Consider the following 19,684-nt stretch of genomic DNA (forward strand, 5'->3'; position numbering starts at 1 on the left):
GTCCTGCTCATTGTGCCAAGATGGCAAGCAAAATCTTGGTTTCCACTGCTGCTTTCACTAATGGTTGGACTACCCTCAGGGTTTCCTTCACCCATTTTTGCTAATGATCCCTTCAGCTAAAAGAATAGTAGAACTTCATGTTCTGGCCTAGTCTTTCTAGCTACGGTAACCCAATTTTGTAAATCAACTGATTGATCTTGCAGTGTTCCATGAATTCAAGCCCCCAGAGTGTTCCTTGTATGCAGACCTCTGTTAATGTGTGTCCTGTTTCTCATAACATTATAGTAGCATAGGATAGTCTCATAGCCCCTGGCTATTAGAAGCATTCTGTTTCACCCCTCCTATCTGTGACTGTATGAAACCCAAATAATTTGTCATATAAATAGAAGCTTCAGGTTATGTGTATTACGAGTACTGCATCATACATGACGTGCGTGAACACACAGAAGGTATCCAATTGATTCTCACCACCTCTGGAGGTTATATGGTGTTTATAGAACATCATTTATATACATAACTAGCATTTATAATGTACAGAAAACTACCTTATTTAGATTACATTTTTATTGCTGCTAAATAGAAGGTGGACTGGAAGAAAATATGCGTTTTAAAATTTAGTAAAAACTATATTCCAGTAGACCAGGGCTGCTGCATGCAAGATTATGGATGAGATTTTAAATGAGGTATTGGTTTGTTCATAGTACCTGGAGTATAGTGAATTACATCATGTAAAATTTTATTTAAAACATTTCTTTTTATCTTTTTCTACTCTGACAGAAAAAAAAAATGTGGGCATTGTGTAATGTAGCAAAATAAGTTTACACTATTTGTTCCTTCTTCATTTCACTGACCAGTTTAAAGAATATAGCACTGTATTTCACTATTTTGTTTGACTAAATATTTACATTGGTTCTTGTTTTCATTATTTAAAAGTGTAATACAGGCATAATAAATGCGCAATTTTTTTTTAATGAACATTTTCTTCATATTATTTTTACAGGCCAGATCAAAGAGCAATAGCAGACTTTAACCTGTCGACACAGAATATGAATCACCTACTGCAGTTTGTTTTAAGAAGAGAGTTGCAGCTAACCATTGAGGGCCTGTGACAGCTGTTTTAGATTCAGTAAATCATTATTCCCTTGCCATAGACATGTGCAGTAGCTGTAAATTAAGACAGAAGGCTCACTGTGATGTGGTTAACCCAACACAGAATGTAACACTTAATGGTTGTAAAGTTTTTTTTTTTTAAATTATGATAAAGCTATTTTAGCAAGCTCAATCTATGTTGTTGTTTGTGTGTCTTTTTCATAAAGGGCTGCCATCCACAGGATGATATGAACCTTACAGAACTCAATGAGGCTGTAGCTCATACGGGCCAAGACGCCCATAAAATCGTAAACATGACCGGTGACACCAGTATCTTGACAACTTTTATGCACACCCACCTGGGGAACATTGTATGATCGGATAAGCTAATAAAAATGGCCACACAAATATTAAAATAAAAACAAAACATGCTTTTGCTAAAAGTAGAAAAAAAAACTTTAATATATCTGTGATGGATTCAAAGTAAAAAAAAAAATAAAACATTAGGTGGAAAACTTGACTCTCCTCCTCAGTTTAAACACAAGATATTAGCTTAAGCGGTAAAAGTCAGGAAAATGGTTTTGTGCAGGGAAGGGGGAGGAGGAGCAAAACAGGAATGAACAAAACACATTTTGCCATGATCCATCAGTCCAAATCTACTATGTAAAATCAAATTGTCTAATCCACTACGCTTTTTCTGCCTCAATACTTAAAAACAACAAACGTTCTACATCACAAGATCAGGCTTAGTTTATGATCCCTTTGAGTTTCACTCCTGTGTCTCCATGCTTTCATCCTCTCCTTCTCCTCCCTCTTCTAAAGCCTCCTCTTCTTCTTCTTTACGCTCTGGAGGCTTCTCATAGGCCTTCTCAGATGGGGTGACAATCACACCGTCCCATGTGGACATCTCTGAAGCCAGATCTACACAAATAACCAAGAGACACACTCTCATAAACCACATTTGGGGGGCGAGTCAAGACAACGAAAGAGGACGAGGAGGAGGAGATTGGGGCACTGAACATCAATAGATTTTTTTAATTTACGTAGAAGTAAACAACTTACAACTGGCATCTCCTTCAAGTCCTAATATCTTCCTGTAGCCACCATGGGAAAGAACCCTCACCAGTGTCTGAGCTGTAAAACACACCATGTCCTGCAGACACGCATACAATGTCAGTCATTAATTACGGCAATAGCTAATACACTATTACAAAATCAATCATTTGGTATTTTATATTATTTAATTTCAAATACTCTAATAATACCAGGCATCTCATCATACAAAAAAAAAAAAAAAAAAAACAGGCGGACCATTTTCCTGAAGACAGAACATTTCCAAAAATCTCTTTGAAAAGCATATTACGGTTATAAAGTTGAAAAAAAAAGACAATATTAGTCATATATAGAAACATACATAGCGCACCTTTTGAGTAATTAGTGTTCTCATATTCCTTACATTTTAATACGGTATTTCTATGACTAAATGTACACTTGTGAATATGATATCTAGCTAGCAACAAAAATCACACTAAGAATTTTTTTTTTATTTTAACAACAAACATGATGTGCTGTTCCACTTTTTATACATCCTGTTCAATTTCATGTTAGGTGTACCTTAGAGTCAGGTCTGTTTGTGGTTCAACATTATGGCGGCATCCAACATATGATAAATCCTCGCCAGAGAATATGAATCCAGTATCACATGGATTCATATTCTATGGCGAGGATTTATCATTCACCCTCAAATTACATATCAAAACCTTCACTGCATACTTTCCCTCAATATTACAAAAAGTCCTTACCTGCTGCTCCAGGGTCATTACAGTGTGTATGCGGAAGTTTCCGCTCTCACACGGGTCAGTGATGCCGACAGAACCCGGCAGAAAAAGCCCTGCTGCTAGCATCTGGAGGCAGCGTCTACATCGTATATGGACAGACACACGCATGTTAACTAAAACAATAAATACGAGACAAATTGTTCGGAAAATAACTAAAAGAGTGCTCCCGCTAAAAAGAGTACTGTTAGCTTACCTGTAGGCAAGGTTGAGTGAAAGAGGCTGTCTGGACGGGTTATTCATGACAGCCGAGTGTCCCTAATTGCACAACATAGTTTCAATAAGCAAGCAAAGTCAGGCCCAAATCAGATTTATTTTATAGTACGAGTCAGAAATGCATGGCTGTCACACAAATAACTCCAGTTGTACTACTTACATCTTGTATCTTTCATGCAAATTGCTTATTTTGACATTTTTTAACAATAGTGCTCCGAGAGCACAATATCCCCTGCTGGCAACTATGCCATTAATCTGGCAAAATGTGACTGAATTGAACAAAATTGAAATATGCGTGTTACCGACATAAAACAAAGAACCCTGTCAGGTTTCGTGAAATTCCTCCAAAAATTGTGAGAGGACTTGATTTCAGGTGGTGAGTATTCTTCCCGAGACAGACATCGCCGTGACATAATCCCCCTTTGGGCCTTTCAGCCAGCGGGGGATAAAAAAAAAAAAAAACTAATAATCTCTTGGTGTATGGGTTATAGCCATGTACAGTAAACTGCACTTAACCATGAGCAGCTCACATGCCCATAACAAGTACCTAGAACCCACAGATGCATAAATTCATGCAAATGCCATCTATTTTATTCTGCATTTACAATTCCACCAAGAGTTTGAGCTTTGTTTTGGCAGGAAATGATGGCTAAAATCCCAGAAATACACCAGTAATTAGATGAATAACTGATGATTAAAAATAGCTTGATTTGTTGCAAAAAAATTCTGATCTTTTCAGCATTTTTTCTGATCAGCTGGTCACAAGATAAACTAACATGGCCCAGATCTAATCCACCAGAACTTGGGCCTGGAGGAAAGTACACAGTATACATCTCAGAGAGCAGAGAATCCAACTGTATGCTAGCCTTTGAGTCATGACTCACCAGGAGGTCCAAAATCCAGGGGGTGAGAGGCTCAAAGCCAGGAAAGCGCACCCGCAGATCCTTCAACAAGCGGATCAAAACCTTCACCCTAAGCAACACACATCATACTTTGACTTACACAAACATCCTGCTGACATTTTGAAGCTGCTTCACCGAAGCGCCTTAAAAAGGATCAAAGTCTATGGAAGGTCCACGTTTATAAGGGAATGCTTTAAAACTCCAACAGACTTTGATCATTTCTTTAAACGGATTGAAATCAACAAAGCCAGCAGAAGCAAGGAAGGTCATGAGAAGGAGACGGGCGCGCTTACGTCGAGTGCGAGGCGTTCTCCTCAAACCAGCGAGCATGGCGAATGGCAGCCAGGGCACTCTGCAGCACTTTGATGTCCACTTCAGAGAAAGGGCAGACAATACTCAGGCCAAAACCGTCATCACCACAAATAAGTAAATAAATAAATTTAGGGTCTTACAGTGGAGTTCGGGGTCGAGCTTGCGCAGGTTCGGAGGGACCGTAGTGATGAGGATCTTCACTGTTGCATCAGCTGAGCTGATCTCAAAGCCAGTCTCGTTGGTCAGCATAGACAGCACTAAAGCAGATAAGGGAAGCAGTGGAACACCACGATCCTTTGGAACAATGACAGTAATGACATTACCTGTATAATAGGGTCTACTCACCCTCAGCTGGGTCCTGGTTACGCAGAGTCTCCACTACTTTGTTTCCTAATGCAGCGACTGCCTCCACTGCAACAGACACGGATTTTTACTTCACACTGAATTTGTACAAGGCACAAGCTAAAGCAAATCATTCCATCCGCATTCACTGGATATGAGCAATCACATGCTCTGATTGGCTGCTCTACTACTAGGCTATCGGTTCATATACCGCGAGTAGAGAAAAATAAAATGTCAGCACGTGCTGTTAAACCAACCGAGGACGAAATGAAAACTCTCCTCTGATGGCAAGAACGTATCTTTTATTTTTCAAGAATTATCATCATCGCATTTTTCACAAATCGCTACTGTCATTTTACCGGTTTGTTTACATTTCAAGTGGAAATTATTTTGTTGGATATTTTGTGTAAAAGTTTTTATTTATCGAAATTGAAAAAAAAAAAAAAATGCAAATGTTCGGTTTCTCAAAATCCAGTGAATGCGGACAGAATAAAAAAATTATTCTACTCAATCTCATCATACGTTACTTCATTTCCCTATTCGAGGTGCATTTGATGCAATGGCATTAATCACTTTAAAAGACAGTCTAAAAATATTTTTCTTTTGCAATCTACCATCAAAATAAAATATTTCCTTGCTTTTTAATTTGTTTTTGGCTACATCACAATGCACGGCATGTCCTGTTTCACTTCCCTCGTGTTCATCTCTCAACAAAAGTGCCTCGCTGCATCACGCTCAGTTTGGAAAACCCATTTGTTTACAATGCACTCAGATCCAACAGAGAAACCCAAACTAGAATCGTGTTTCATTTTAGGGGTGTTCACACGGCAACTTTTACTCCGGTGTAGCACCGGGGCTGCCCCGGTAGAGCGTTCACACGGTACAAAGTTATACCGGTGTAGCCCCTGAAAGCTGCTTAAACCGGTGCAAATCTAACCCTGCTCGGGAGGTGGTTTAAGAAATTTACTCCGGAGTAAATGCTAGTTTGCGGGGCAGCACCGATATAAAATGGGACGTCTGAACGCTACAGGGGTAGACTCGCTACGCGTGAGGAGAGTTGATTACATACGGGCATTGCATAATTTGCATCCTGGTATTTTGCGCTTCCAAAATGGCGAGTATCAACAACAGAACTGTGCGTCTTCCAGTGTTGCCAGATTGGGCGGTTTTAAGTGCATTTTGGCGGATTTTAATATATTTTGGGCTGGAAAACGTCAGCAGAATCTGGCAACACTGGTGTCTTCATTCACGTTGTTTTCCCGGTGCTTGGTGATGCCATGACAACCGGAAAAAGGAAGTACATTTTCACGCATGCGCATATTTCATTTCCGCATTATTACTATCGTATAGCACGGTCGCAAAAACTGCCGTGTGAACGCAAGTGGGGCTGCACCGGTGCTAACACGCTTCTCTCTAGTAAGCAAGGTTGTGACGTGTGAACGCTCCACAAAATTTACACCGGTGTAAGATATATCGCAACAAAATACATCGGTGCAGCATCGATGCAAATATGTGCCGTGTGAACACCTCTTATGTCTTAAAAAATTACTTACAAGTGGGAAGAATCTTAAGGATAACAACAAGGTCAGCTACATTGTGTCCTGTGGTCATGGTGCCCTTTTTGTATGAGCCAACTTGCCGCACCTCTTCAATTTGCTGTACGTTTATGACAACAAGCACAAACAATATTACACAACTGCCAAAACTGATAATGGAAATTCAATGTTAACTTGGTGATTTAAAAAAAAAAAAGCACACAACTCACCACTTCAAAGTTCCCAGATGCGACAATTAAATTGTCAATAATGTTGTTGATCTTTGTCACCAAGGACAATATGGAAGACTGCGGGGGAAAAAAGAACAAATCAAAAAAGTCAGCATTTACCCAGTCCAGTGTCTTGGAATGAAACTACCAGGAGCAACTAGCTCCTTCTCCTCAGAATAAAATAGCCATTGTGTACAAAAATGATTATGATTACCAGTATTATCTCTACTCTTCACTCTCCAGATCCTGACCTACAGTCAGTGTTGCCAGATACTGCTGACGTTTTCCAGCCCAAAATATGTTCAAAACCTGCCAAAATGCACTTGAAACCGCCCAATCTGGCAACACTGTCTACAGTACACTTAGACGATGAATGCAGAGATGTTAAGAGAGTGTAAAGGTACCTGCTCAGCAGAGGTAGGACTCAGGTCTTGGTTTCGCTTCAGCAGTGCTTCACTAAACACAGTCTCATCGGGAGCTGGCTTCACCCGTGGAAAAGCCATCTCACACTGGAACGTGGAGAAACCATGCTTTATATGTGAGCTATATAAATGTTTCAGAGAGATTTTGTGTGGTGTGTTTCTGGAACCCAGATTGTTGTCAAGCATCCTTTTTAAACAGGTATGATATTGGACTGCTGGAAAAAAAAAAAGCCCCCAGAAGCGCCTGGGTTTTAGCATTTGTGACACCTAAAGAATGCTATTTCAAGGGGGTACATTTCATAATTTTTATGAAGTAATAATGCTTCAGTATTTTGGCCTGAAGCCTATGGGTTTTGAGAATCAGACACACTTGCATGCATTACAATTTCCAAATGCATCCAAACCTTTGTACCACTACTGCCACACACTACAATGATTTTTGCACACTTGGTCTTAGAAGATTATGCTTCATACAAAAACTGACAAGTAATATTTATTATTACTTTGAAGTTAAATGACCCTAAAGTAGCCTACCTCAGTACCTGCTGGTTTTTATTGAACATTTTTCCCTTTCACTTCAGTCTTTAATGGTGTTTCACCAAAACGTTCTTAGAAATTTTCTTAGATTTCAAGGCTAGGGCTTCTTGGTGCACTTTACGCACTCGGTTAGATGTGAATCTTAGAAACGCTGTCATTGGATGAACGCTGCAACTTCCATCTAGCCCAGCCAATCACTGTCGGCCTTATTTGCAATGGTGGGTAATTACATGTTGCCAGATTTTTCACCCAATAAGTGTTGCCATATTGTTGAAAAACATGATAAAACACTGACATTGGGCACAGTTCCTGAATTTTTTCTCTCTCTCTCTCTCTTTTTTTTTAAATCAGTTCTAGGACAGGAAATTTGATTTTTAAAAATGTGAAAAATTTATCTTTTGAAGAAAAATCGGAATCCCGATAAAAATCAGGAAAACATCATGCCTGTTAAACTAATGGCAACTAAGGTTTTATAACAGTGACACATTAATACCCTGTCCACACTAGGGATTTTGTACCGATTAGGGATGGCGAAAACTAAAAAAAATCTTGACCGACCACCGAGCCTCATTAGCCGGTTAAAGTCGGTTAACCTATGAGTTTAAACAGGGACGCAAACGGCGCGCCTTTTAGCAGATGCCGCCTTTTCACGGCTGAATCGTGCAAAGATCCGATTTTTTTGGGGGGGGGGGGGGGGGGGGGGGCGTTGGAGTGTCTTAATAATTTCATCAGAGTAAATTCTGTATGCTCAAAGGAAAGCAATCGGATCTGCACGATTCAGCCGTGAAAAAGTCAGCATCTGCGCCTTTAGTTTGTGTGGCGAGATATGATCTGCAATAACGTGCATTGTTGGCTACAGACCGAAACATACTTTCAGAATGCACTGGCCAAGGCAGGACTAAACTCCATGTGCCTTCTAATAATAATTTAAAAAAAAAACAGAATAGTAATTTGTAAGCTAAAAAGCCTGTGTCTACACTTTTTTCTTTCGCCGAGTGGCAGCTGTGTTCAACTGGGGCGGGAGGGCGGGACATGACTGAATGGGTGTTTCTGATTCGTCAGCTGTCGTCCTTACACCGCGTGGCATGCCCCAAGCGTTTACAACACAGAATTCCAAGTCCTCCGCTCCAAAATCGGCAGCTTCAAAACGATTGATTTTTTTTTTTAACTGACAACCAAAAAAAAAATTAACCAGTTGACGTTGATTCGGTCAATCACCGGTCAAACAGTCATCGGTTAACATCCCTAGTACCGATACGATACTACTTTCGTACCGCAACACCTGTCCACACTAGCAACTATACCAGTACTGTAGCGGTATAACTGTATCGGTACGAAACCCACAAATGTATGGGTTTCGTATCGGTACTGTAGCGCTTCGCTGTAGTGTGGACAGATGAAGCGGTTCTGTATCGATACAAATATAATGCGCATGCGCAATTAACTATTCCTACTTCTTCCAGGTTATTCATACAATACTCACATGCTTTCCAGCTGTAAATAAAATGTCAAAATGGCTCAAAACGACTGTGGAGCTACATGGAGCAAAGACGAAGTTACGTGTTTGTTGGAGCTTTGGGGAGACGAGCGATGCCAGGAACAGTTGAGGGGTACACGTACGAGTCTTTCTCAACTGCCTCGCGTGTTTTATACGATTCGACTGAATAAATGACCACCAGAAATACAGACTGTACATTGACAACAAAAAGCACGCACACGTTGTTTCATCCGCCATATTCTCGGAAGGAAGTTACTCGGTAACCACGGAAACATTTCGCGCACGCGCATTTCAACTACCGTGAAAGAAAACAGCAAACATTTCTCACTAGTGTGGACAGATGCACTAAACTGTACCGGTATTCTTTGTATCGATACAGTTACACCACTTTCGTACCGGTATATATGTGAACACAGCTTAAGATTGGTGCTCCATGTAAACAGCGGGTTAACTCCTGAACCAAATTAAAGTAAACAGTGGTTTAGCTTCACTGTGGTTAAAGAGAAACAATAGAACAAACTGACTAGCCGATAAAAAAATATTTTACTGTGCATTTCAAATAAGGATAAAGCCAAGATGTGACATATTCTGTACCTGAAGGCTATTTATTTTAAAGATTAAAAAAAATGCACAATTCAACATTTAATTGTTAAAAGTCTGCATTTATTACCTTTGTCTATAATATTGTCTCAACAGGTCAGTCCTACTGAAACATTCTCTGCGTTTATGTGATTTATAGCAAGCGCTAAAAGCTAAAATGAAAAGTGATTCACTTACAACGTAAAAGTCAAATGGTATGTGTGGGACAAAAGGGCGGTACCTGAAAATAAAAAAATATTAAAACATTAAAAAAAAAAATATATATATATATATAAGCAGACAAAGCAGCCAAAAAAATAACTTGTAAGCATACAGAATGTATAAAAGCAGTATACTAATGCAAGCATATCGAATGTATAAAAGCAGCATACTGATATCATACACAGCGTATTAAAGGAGTATATTAATGCAATCACAGTGTATAAAGCCGTATACTGATGTAATATACAGCATGAATAAAGCAGTATACTGATGTAATCATACAATGTATAAAGCTGTATACTGACATAATATAAAGAATGAATAAAGCAGTATACTGATATCATACAGAGTGTATAAAAGGAGTACATTAATGTAATCACAGCGTATAAAGCCGTATACTGATGTAATACAGAGTGTATGAAGCAGTTCACTGTTCAGTGTATAAACCGCTCACCCTTGTACCAGTCCGCCACGGGATCCAAACCGGCCACCACGGCCCCTTCCCCGATCTCCTCTGTGAAAAACGGGAAAAACAACAAAAAGCAAGTTACTGAACAATGCTCAACATATAAAGTGGATATAGCTCTTTCCAAGGTTGCCAGTTCCCTGGTTTTGCCACTTGTTTCATAAACTTTAACCATTTGGACATACAGTACTGTGCGAAGTCTCAGGCACATGTAAAGAAAAAATTAAATGTTTCAACATTAAAAAAAATACTATAAACAGCAATAAGCCATAATAAATGAAACAATATTTGGTGTGAGACGACCATTTGCTTTAAAAAAAAAAAAAAGTCTCGAGAACAGTGAGTGCAGTTTTATAAGGAAATGATCTGTAGGTTTTACTGAGCATCTTACAGAACCGGCCACAGTTCTTCTGGACACTGTCACACTCGCTTCTTAATTTTGCAGCAAAACCCAGTAGCCTTCATTATGTTTTCTTTTTTAATCTGAAACGTGTTCTCTTATGTAATAAGCTGCTCAGATACAAACTTTTTTTTTTCTGGGACACTTAATTTTGTGCTGGAAAATGAACGCTTGGACTCTAAAATGTTTTTGTACTGACTCGATAATGTAGAAGTCATAAAATAGAAATCTATAACAAAGTTAATATGAAAAAAAAAAACAGGGTGCCTAAGACTTGCACAGTACTGTATATTGGATATCGTGGTGTTTTTTTGTTTTTACACACAGAGTACACATATGCACTTATTAAAATGTTAAACAAATATAAAAGATTTGGTCTTCCACTTCCAAAATGCATTTAATTACAGCAAAAACGTATTTAATTGGGACAGTTCATAATAATACAAAAGCATAAATAACGGGGGCGTCATGGCTCAGGTGGATAAGGCGCCATACCATAAATACGGGGACCCGGGTTCGATTCCGACCTGAGGTCATTTCCTGATCCCTCCCCATCTCTCTCTCCCGCTCATTTCCTGTCTCTACACTGTCCTATCCAATAAAGGTGAAAAAAGCCCAAAAAAATATCTTAAAAAAAAACCCATAAATAACAGCAGCTTGCAACTTTTAATAAAAATCCCTGTGTCTGAAATCGCTCCCTACTCACTTTTTAGTGAGTTCGCCATTTTGTAGTGCTGTCCGAATGTACAGTGAGAATTACTACACCCTAAACAGTGCACTCAAAGTATCCCACAATGCATCACGAAAAGTAGCGTACAACTGATGGTCACTAACTAAGCAATATATCCCAGCATGCATTGCGGCCACACGGAAATAAATCAAAAGCTTCAAATTTGATTTAGTAAAAGGCAGCGGCAAAGAAGAAAGTATTCAGCCTTGATTTAAAAGAACTCTATGCAGCAGACATAGAATACTTTGTATTTATTAATGTACGAAATGCACTCAGTATAATATGTATTTATCACAACAAATACATGCATGTATTTATTACTTTGAAAACCCACCAGTCGACTGATCTGGCACGTTTTAATTGTGCGACAGTAATGACGTAAATACCAGCGCAGTGGAGTAGTGTCCGAAAGTGTTTTTTCATTTTACCAATGAGCTCACTATATAGTCCTCTATATAGTAATTCCCTAGATAGTGAGTAGTGAACGAGTGAGTGATTTCAGACACAGGGCATGTTTAATGCTCCCTATTTGCCCCTTTCTCATATCCCACAATCCACTGCATGGTTGGGAACTTCCGGTGGCCAGGCCCAGGCTGCTAATAACCGTACAAAAACCAATATTGGGCTGTATAATCAGTTTCAATTATCAACTAGAATGCATTTCCACAGAGAAAATGCAGTGTGCTTGCTGAGCTGTAGCAGAACAGCTATCATGCTAAAAGCTAACATGCCAACATGCTAATGCCAACATGCTAACAACTAGCATGCTAACAGTTAACATACTAACATGCTAAAAGCTAGCATGTTAACATGTTAATGCTAACATGCTAATAGATAACATGCTAATAGATAACATGCTAATAGATAACATGCTAATAGATAACATGCTAACAGCTAGCATTCTAACATGCTATTTGTTAAAATTCTAAAACTTTAAGGCTAATATGCTGACAGCTATCAGGCCATTATTAAAAAATGTTCTGTTTCCGGTCCACCAGCCAGGTGAGTGCCATTTGTGCGGTTGAAAATTTTTTTTAATGCCAGTTTTTCGACATTTTTTTCGGGCTCGTAAATCTGAAATCGAACTTGACATTTACACATTCCCAGGGCTTTCCACTAAGGCTCATACTAGCCAGCCATGACAAATAAGTAGCCAGCCCGGGGGGGGGGGGGACGACACAAAATAAACTCCTGTGCACGCAGTTCCCAGGATTAAATGTATTTTCCACAGACCATTTATTTATTCACTTTACTCAAATACAAAGTAAAATGGCAGTAAGTCATCTTTATTTTCTTGCGTATTGCATCATGAGGCGTTCCTGGCTTGTAAATCTCTTATTTTCGGTGCATGACACATTCACGCAGCTGAGCATGCTATGAATTAACAACGGCAGCGGTCTGCAGTGGGGCTACACAATTAAACACTCAGCCAACATTTCTCTATTTGTGTATGAAGATGCACTCCAACGACTCGGTTTGGTTTCATTTACAACCAACGGTGTCTTTTGATGCCAGCACGTAATTGAACGAAAGAAGACTGGTTTACCGGAGACAAAATAAGCATTATCTCTGCTTCTGTTCCCTCTGATGGCCCCGACACACTACTGCCTCCGCCGAGTGCGCGCGCGCGCACACACACCGCATGTCGGGGCCGCGGATGAGTTACTCTCCCTTGATCAACGAAGTCTGCAGGGAATTTGTGGTTATTATCGGTACAAACAACGCAAATCACAACTTAAATGAGTGCGGTTCAGTTTGACATTATTGTCAGTCCGTTAGATAAACATTTAATTTTATTAAAATCGAAAATTAATATTTAGAGCCTGTGGACTACAAAAATAATAGTCATTAAAGTAGCCGGCTGGACTTGATTGTGTAGTCGGCTGTAAGGCCGGCAGCCGGCGCTTGTGGAAAGCCCTGCGTTCCGCGCAGAATATAGAATTGAATCAGCTCTGCGCATGCGCCATGTGGCACAAAAAAATGGCAGCCACCATGAAGGAAGGAGAGCCAGAGTTTTCAAACATTTTGCTTAAGTGTGAAATCGCAAAATGGTATTCTAGCGAACAACAAAATAGTAAAGATTCAGAAAAACAAATCATTCAGTGATCATTTTAATAGTGTAATTTCATCCGAACTCGGCCTAACGGTCGATTTAGAACTACACAAAGTCCGTGTGTCGGACATTTTAAGTACCTTTGTAAAAGTTTTGCAAATGTTGCAGTCAGCATTTAAAATGCTAACTTAAAGTTTTTGTACAAGTTTCAGTTGATTAAGCTGTCATATTATTAAATGTGTCTGCTTTTGTAATAAAGTACTGAAAGAAAAAGCAAACAGCATTGCGATTTCTTATCCATCCAAAAAAAAACCTCCCTCCCTACTGAAAATTTTTTTGCTCACCCGGTGGACAGGAAATGGATTTTTTTTTTAAGGATGGCCTAATCGTTCACCAAATGCTCTTTAGGATTATAGCCTTAATAGATATTTGTCAGTTTTACATACTGGATTGAGGTTAAATGCATGCTCGCTTAATTATTATCTTTTTCGTATTGGATGTAAAATATCATCTGCTTGCTTATGTGGTTTTCATTTTGAAACGATAAAGCATTTTTTTCTTTATTGCCCATTTTTTGCTGCCCATAGGAACAAACTGCTCTCCTCAGCTGCTCGTTTATTTGCAAGCAGTTGGTCTACTATGTCGGATTCAGTTAAAGTATCCTCTTTCTTATTTGGTTCCAATTTGTTATCTTTTGATAACAATAGAAAGTTATTTTCATATGTCCAAAGTTTTATTAAGGAATCTAAATGATTCCACACACAGGAATAGTTGGGACAACTGTTTGCTTACATCAACCCCCCCCCCCCTTTTTTGTTTGGTCTGCTGTCTTATTGTTTGTTCTATATATCAATGTAAAATACTATCATTCCACAGCATCTGGTGAACAAACTGGGTCCCCTGGGCTTCAGCACCCCCCTGTGCAACTGGCTGCTGGACTTCCTCACTGAAAGACCACAGTCAGTGTGGGTTGGACAAAACACCTCTAGTGTCATCACCCTCAGCACATGCTCCCCTCAGGGCTGTGTCCTGAGCCCTCTGCTGTTCACTCTGATGACACACGACTGTATCCCCAGGGCTAACAGCAACCACATTGTGAAGTTTGCGGACGACACAACAGTGGTGGGGCTCATCAGGGACGATAATGACCTGGCCCATAGAGAGGAGGTGGAGCAGCTGGTGGGCCGGTGCAGCGAAAACAACCTGATCCTGAACGTGGACAAAACTAAAGAGATCATTGTTGACTTCAGCAAAAACCAACCCAGCCACGCTCCACTTCTCCCCAACAACACGGCCGTGGAGGTGGTCAATAGCACCAAGTTCCTGGGGGTGCACATCACAGACAACTTCACCTGGTCTGTGAACACTGCGTCACTGGTTAAGAAGGCACAGCAGCGTCTGCACTTCCTGCGTAGGATGAAGAGAGCCCACCTGCCCCCGCCCATCCTCACTACATTCTCCAGAAGCACCATAGAGAGCGTTCTAACCAGCTGCATCTCTGTGTGGTGTGAAGGCTGCAGTGCTTCTGACTGGAAGACTGTGAGGAGAGCGGAGAAAATCATTGGGACTCCTCTTCCCTCCATTCAGGACATTGCACCAAGGCATTGCATGTCTCGAGCCAGAAACATCATCAGTGACCCCTCATTATAGACCGTTCTCCCCTCTGGCCTCTGGAAAGAAGTTCCACAGCATTCGGTGCAGGACCACCAGGTTCTGTAACAGCTTTTTCCCCCAGGCCATCAGACTGCTGAACTCCAAACCCAAACTCTAAACTTCTATTTATAACTTGAACATCCAATCCCAACCACTTCTAAATCCTCTATTTCATCATATGTACTTAGGTTTTTGATTTATAGTATGTTATTAGAATGCATTTTTGTCTTGTATTGTTTTTGTCATTGTTATTGACTGAATTGTATATGCTTATTTTGCAATCCATTGAACTGTATTAGATTTTTGTTATATCTATGTTCTATTAATTCATCTGAGAATTCTCATATTAGTATTGTAATGGTATTTGTTTAGTTTAAAGGAGGACAGCTTAGCATAACCCTTGTTAGGCTTCTCTCCTCCTGCACTTTTTTTTAAAATTCATTTCATACTTCACTGTTTATGTTTTTTGTACAAATAAACATTCCAAATTCCACAGGTCACTTTATACTACTACTGCACTTTATAATATTTCTGCTGCTGCATAATTTAATTTAATACACTTCATATTTAATTCTGTGCTGAGCCAATTTGCAACGAAATTTCGTTTGGTGTACACTTGTTGCATACTGAAGACAATAAAGGTTGTCCAAGTCTAAGTCTTCGGAGTAAAGGCCAATTTATGCTGACAACCCAGTCCTCCCAGACGGCATCGCAGATGGTGTCTGCGTAGCCCCCCCACCTTTGCAGACGCTCTGCGCGCACCTCCCAAAAATTGTGACCACCGCAGAAGCCTCGCAGACAAGAGGGCTCCGATTGGTCCACTCTACATCTGCTGTACACGCACTTCCGCTTCCCTACTTTCCCGGTTTGGTTTGTTTTCACGACCGCCATTTTTAAAAACATGAGCGAAGATGGAGCAGCACAAAGAGCGGTTGATCGAGGAAGTGAGGAAGTACGTACATCTATACAACTCCAGTTCTAGTCATTATAAGTAACCGGAGGATAAACACTCCACTAACCACACCCACCAACTACTCCTAGCGATTTCGCGACCCCTTGCGTTGTGGCGGTGAATAACATCGCGCACGCCTATTACTCCCCGCTCAACGATAAATTACAACTGTCTGCGAAAAGCTATCTGCGAAAGCCTTGTCGCAAGAGCATGCAGAGGCCCTAAGCCCCCTTAGATGAGCCTTAATGCTCTTGGGGCAAACGCTTTTTTTTCCCCCCCATGGTTTATTTTGATTTTTACAGTTACAACATCCATGCAAGAAATGAATCTGTAACTATAATATGCATGTAATGATATACATATATGCTATTTTGACTGACAATACAGTCTAATACAAAAATAAAACAAAAACATCAATAAAGAAAAATATGTTTAAATAAAAAATAAGACAAGCATGGGGATGATGTGTTGTATAGACTGACACGGTTACTGTATGTGTCCAGCTTGTGTTGTGTAAACTGAACTGAATGGGTTAAATTTCTAATGAAATTCAAAGAAATAAAAATCAGTTATGAAAAACCTTGCTTCATTTGTAAAGTTGAAGAGAAACTTTTTCCCTCCACTCATATCTTGACTATAATTGATTTTTTTTGTAAAAATTACATTTTATTTAAAAAAAAACCCACAAGTAGCACTTTAAAAAAATAAATAAATGTAATCTAACAAAAGTAAAGGGCAAATATTAACCACATATACTGTTTATATTGCTTATAATTGGGGTGAAGTAAACATCAAAACTGATTATACAGCCCAATATTGGTTTTTGTACCGTTATCAGCAGCCACCGGAAGTTCCCAACCGCGCAGTGGATTGTGGGATAAGATAAAGGGGGGATTCACGAGTCGGTTAGCTAATTCTTTTTTACAGACATGGCAACCCTGATCCGAACCCAATGCTACAACTATAGACAAGAAGCTAGCTTTCAGTAGTGCAGGATTTAGCCTTAATAACGTTAACCAAAATGCAGAGGAAAGATCGATCAGTCCAGGTGTTAGATTAATGTATTAATTTAAAAAAAAACTGTAATAATCGCGGTGTTTGCTGCAATAAACAGGACCGTGTTCCGGACAGAGAGCTAACTTTAGCCAACAGGCTCGGTGTGTCTTCAGACAAGTGAATTACCGCGTTTCATTCACTCACTAAATCAGCACACTGATGATTACACTGACCAACTTTCTTTGTTTTCGATGCTGTTCAACACGACGCAATGAAGAAATAATAATAATAATAACCAGCCATCACTCTCCCATGAACAATAGCTAGCTGTTGTATTCCAATGCAAGTGCACGTTATGAAAAGAATTAGCCGCGTGACGCTAACTAGCATAAGATACTAGCCGGAGTCCACAGAGCCTTAGCGATGAATGAATTAAAACTGAAATTCTAACGTGATTGGAAAAGCATAAATTCATCCAAAAGCAATACTGACCTCATTGCGTAAGACGTTTTGGCGGATTGACGAAAAAATTAACACGTGAAGAGTCACCGGTAAGCGGTGTGTAGCGATTAGCTTCTACAGAGCTGGACTGCGACTCTGGGAGTAGCAGGAACAAAGGAAGCCAGCCAGCAACTGTACCGGAAGTACTTCGGGAAGGGGAAAAAAACCCCAGAAGCTTAAGTTTCAAAATAAAAGCACACGCATATATATTTTTTAATTTTTAAATCTTAAATTCAATAATGATACAATAACAGGAAACAGCAGTGTTCAATAATTTCTGCGATTAAACTAAGATAAGATAGCCTTTTATTATCCCACAAGGGGAAATTTGCATTGTTACAGCAGCAAAATATCTCATCTCATTATCTCTAGCCGCTTTATCCTGTTCTACAGGGTCGCAGGCAAGCTGGAGCCTATCCCAGCTGACTACGGGCGAAAGGCGGGGTACACCCTGGACAAGTCGCCAGGTCATCACAGGGCTGACACATAGACACAGACAACCATTCACATCTACGGACAATTTAGAGTCACCGGTTAACCTAACCTGCATGTCTTTGGACTGTGGGGGAAACCGGAGCACCCGGAGGAAACCCATGCGGACACGGGGAGAACATGCAAACATCGCACAGAAAGGCCCTCGCCAGCCACGGGGCTCGAACCCGGACCTTCTTGTTGTGAGGCAACAACACTAACCACTACACCACCATGCCACCGCAGCAAACTATATAAAGAGAAAAAGATAAGTCAAGTTTATTTGTATAGCGCTTTTAACAATAAACTAGCAATGGTAATTATTTTTTGTTACATAATGTACTCAGGCTGCCAGTCAGTGTGTGACCCCCCGCCTTTGAAAAATCCTAGCTACGCCCCTGGTATGTATCAATATGTATGGGCATAACAACTGTCATTGGAAAGAACTGTATCAGTATATCATGGATGACATGACATAGCACAGCCCTAGATAAAAGTTTAAATTAGTTAAAGTCAATATGTAAATATGTGCATTCGTGGATACAAATTATATATTAAGCGTTACTGTCTGTGTGAGGTGACATTCTCCCTACCTACTCAAAGTTTGCATTATTCCATGCCATTGAGCATCAGATTTATTATAAAACTAGGGTGGTAAAGTTGGTTAAAAAAAATAAAACTTGATCCTTGTCTTTTCTTCTTTTTTTTAACAAGCAAAAAGATCCACACACTGGGTCACTTACTGTGGGAGAATTTGCTCGACAGTCCTGGGAATCCAATAACAACTTGATAATAAGTGCTCCCAACTGAGACACTTTGCACTGGGAGATAAACTCCTTGTATTACTTCCGAACTTCCTAACCTTTAACTCTGATTTACTTCTCTTGTGGCAATAGCATGATCACACAGCAGGTTGGGAAAGTGTTATAAATGAACAGGGGAACACAGAACATATTTACTACAACAGATACCACTTTGACCCCACCCCTCTCTCTCTCTCTCTTACCAAGTGGACCTGAGGACAGGTCCATGTCATGTTCCATAAGCTTTCTGCTCCAGTGTGTTCAATGTCCTGTGAAAAATATGTAGTAACAAGTCATTGCTTAGGGTGGGGGGATTTACACTCTTTTGACAATTAAATGCTGATAGTTGGTTTAAAAACTTTCAAGTGTACTGATATTTCTATTATATAAAACCTTAACTGTGTTGCTAGGTCAAAACCTTCAACTTCAATTCTGCTCTTGATTTATTATTTTCATTTAATTTCTCGACAAGCCAGTAATTGTATGTTATGCAGTCTTTTTCTAGTTGATCAGGTTCATAAGCAGTTTAGCACCAAACCATCCCCTGTGCACGCTGCTGCATTTACAAGCGAGACAGAAATGGACAACAGCTACTGTGAGTGTTTTTGTGTTTCTATTTTAGAAATACACTTTAAGTGTGCTACTTCTTCTCTTTCTTCTTGCTGTCCCCGTTAGGGGTCACCACAACGCATAATGTCCCTCCATCCTCTCCTGTCCTCTGTATATCTTCTTCTGTCACACCAACTGTCCTCCTTCACCATGCCCATAAATCTCCTCTTTAGTCTTCTTCTTTTCCTTCTACCTGGCAACCCCATCTCCAGCATTCTTTTCCCTGGATCTCTCCTCTGTACCTGTCCAAACCATCTCAGTCTCGCCTCTCTCACTTTGTCTCCCAGACATCCAACATGTGCTGTCCCTCTAATATACTCGTTTCTCATCC

The 19,684-nt window shown here is 39.9% G+C and overlaps 1 protein-coding gene across 1 annotated transcript; it reads right to left on the reverse strand.

The window, feature by feature from the left end:
* Window positions 1-1,420: 1,420 nt before the first annotated feature.
* ilf2 (interleukin enhancer binding factor 2) lies at window positions 1,421-17,592 on the reverse strand. Its single transcript, XM_060942826.1, has 14 exons — window positions 17,462-17,592; window positions 10,174-10,233; window positions 9,696-9,738; window positions 6,866-6,970; window positions 6,462-6,539; window positions 6,250-6,352; window positions 4,700-4,765; window positions 4,495-4,611; window positions 4,336-4,414; window positions 4,025-4,112; window positions 3,121-3,182; window positions 2,892-3,006; window positions 2,152-2,242; window positions 1,421-2,010 (listed from the first exon to the last, which is right to left on the reverse strand). The coding sequence occupies exons 1-14, from the start codon at window positions 17,464-17,466 to the stop codon at window positions 1,859-1,861; spliced, it is 1,164 nt and encodes a 387-aa protein (XP_060798809.1). The 5' UTR covers window positions 17,467-17,592; the 3' UTR covers window positions 1,421-1,858.
* Window positions 17,593-19,684: the final 2,092 nt, after the last annotated feature.

The sequence above is a fragment of the Neoarius graeffei genome, chromosome 16 (genome assembly GCF_027579695.1).
Source record: "Neoarius graeffei isolate fNeoGra1 chromosome 16, fNeoGra1.pri, whole genome shotgun sequence".
In the NCBI taxonomy this organism is placed as follows: domain Eukaryota; kingdom Metazoa; phylum Chordata; class Actinopteri; order Siluriformes; family Ariidae; genus Neoarius; species Neoarius graeffei.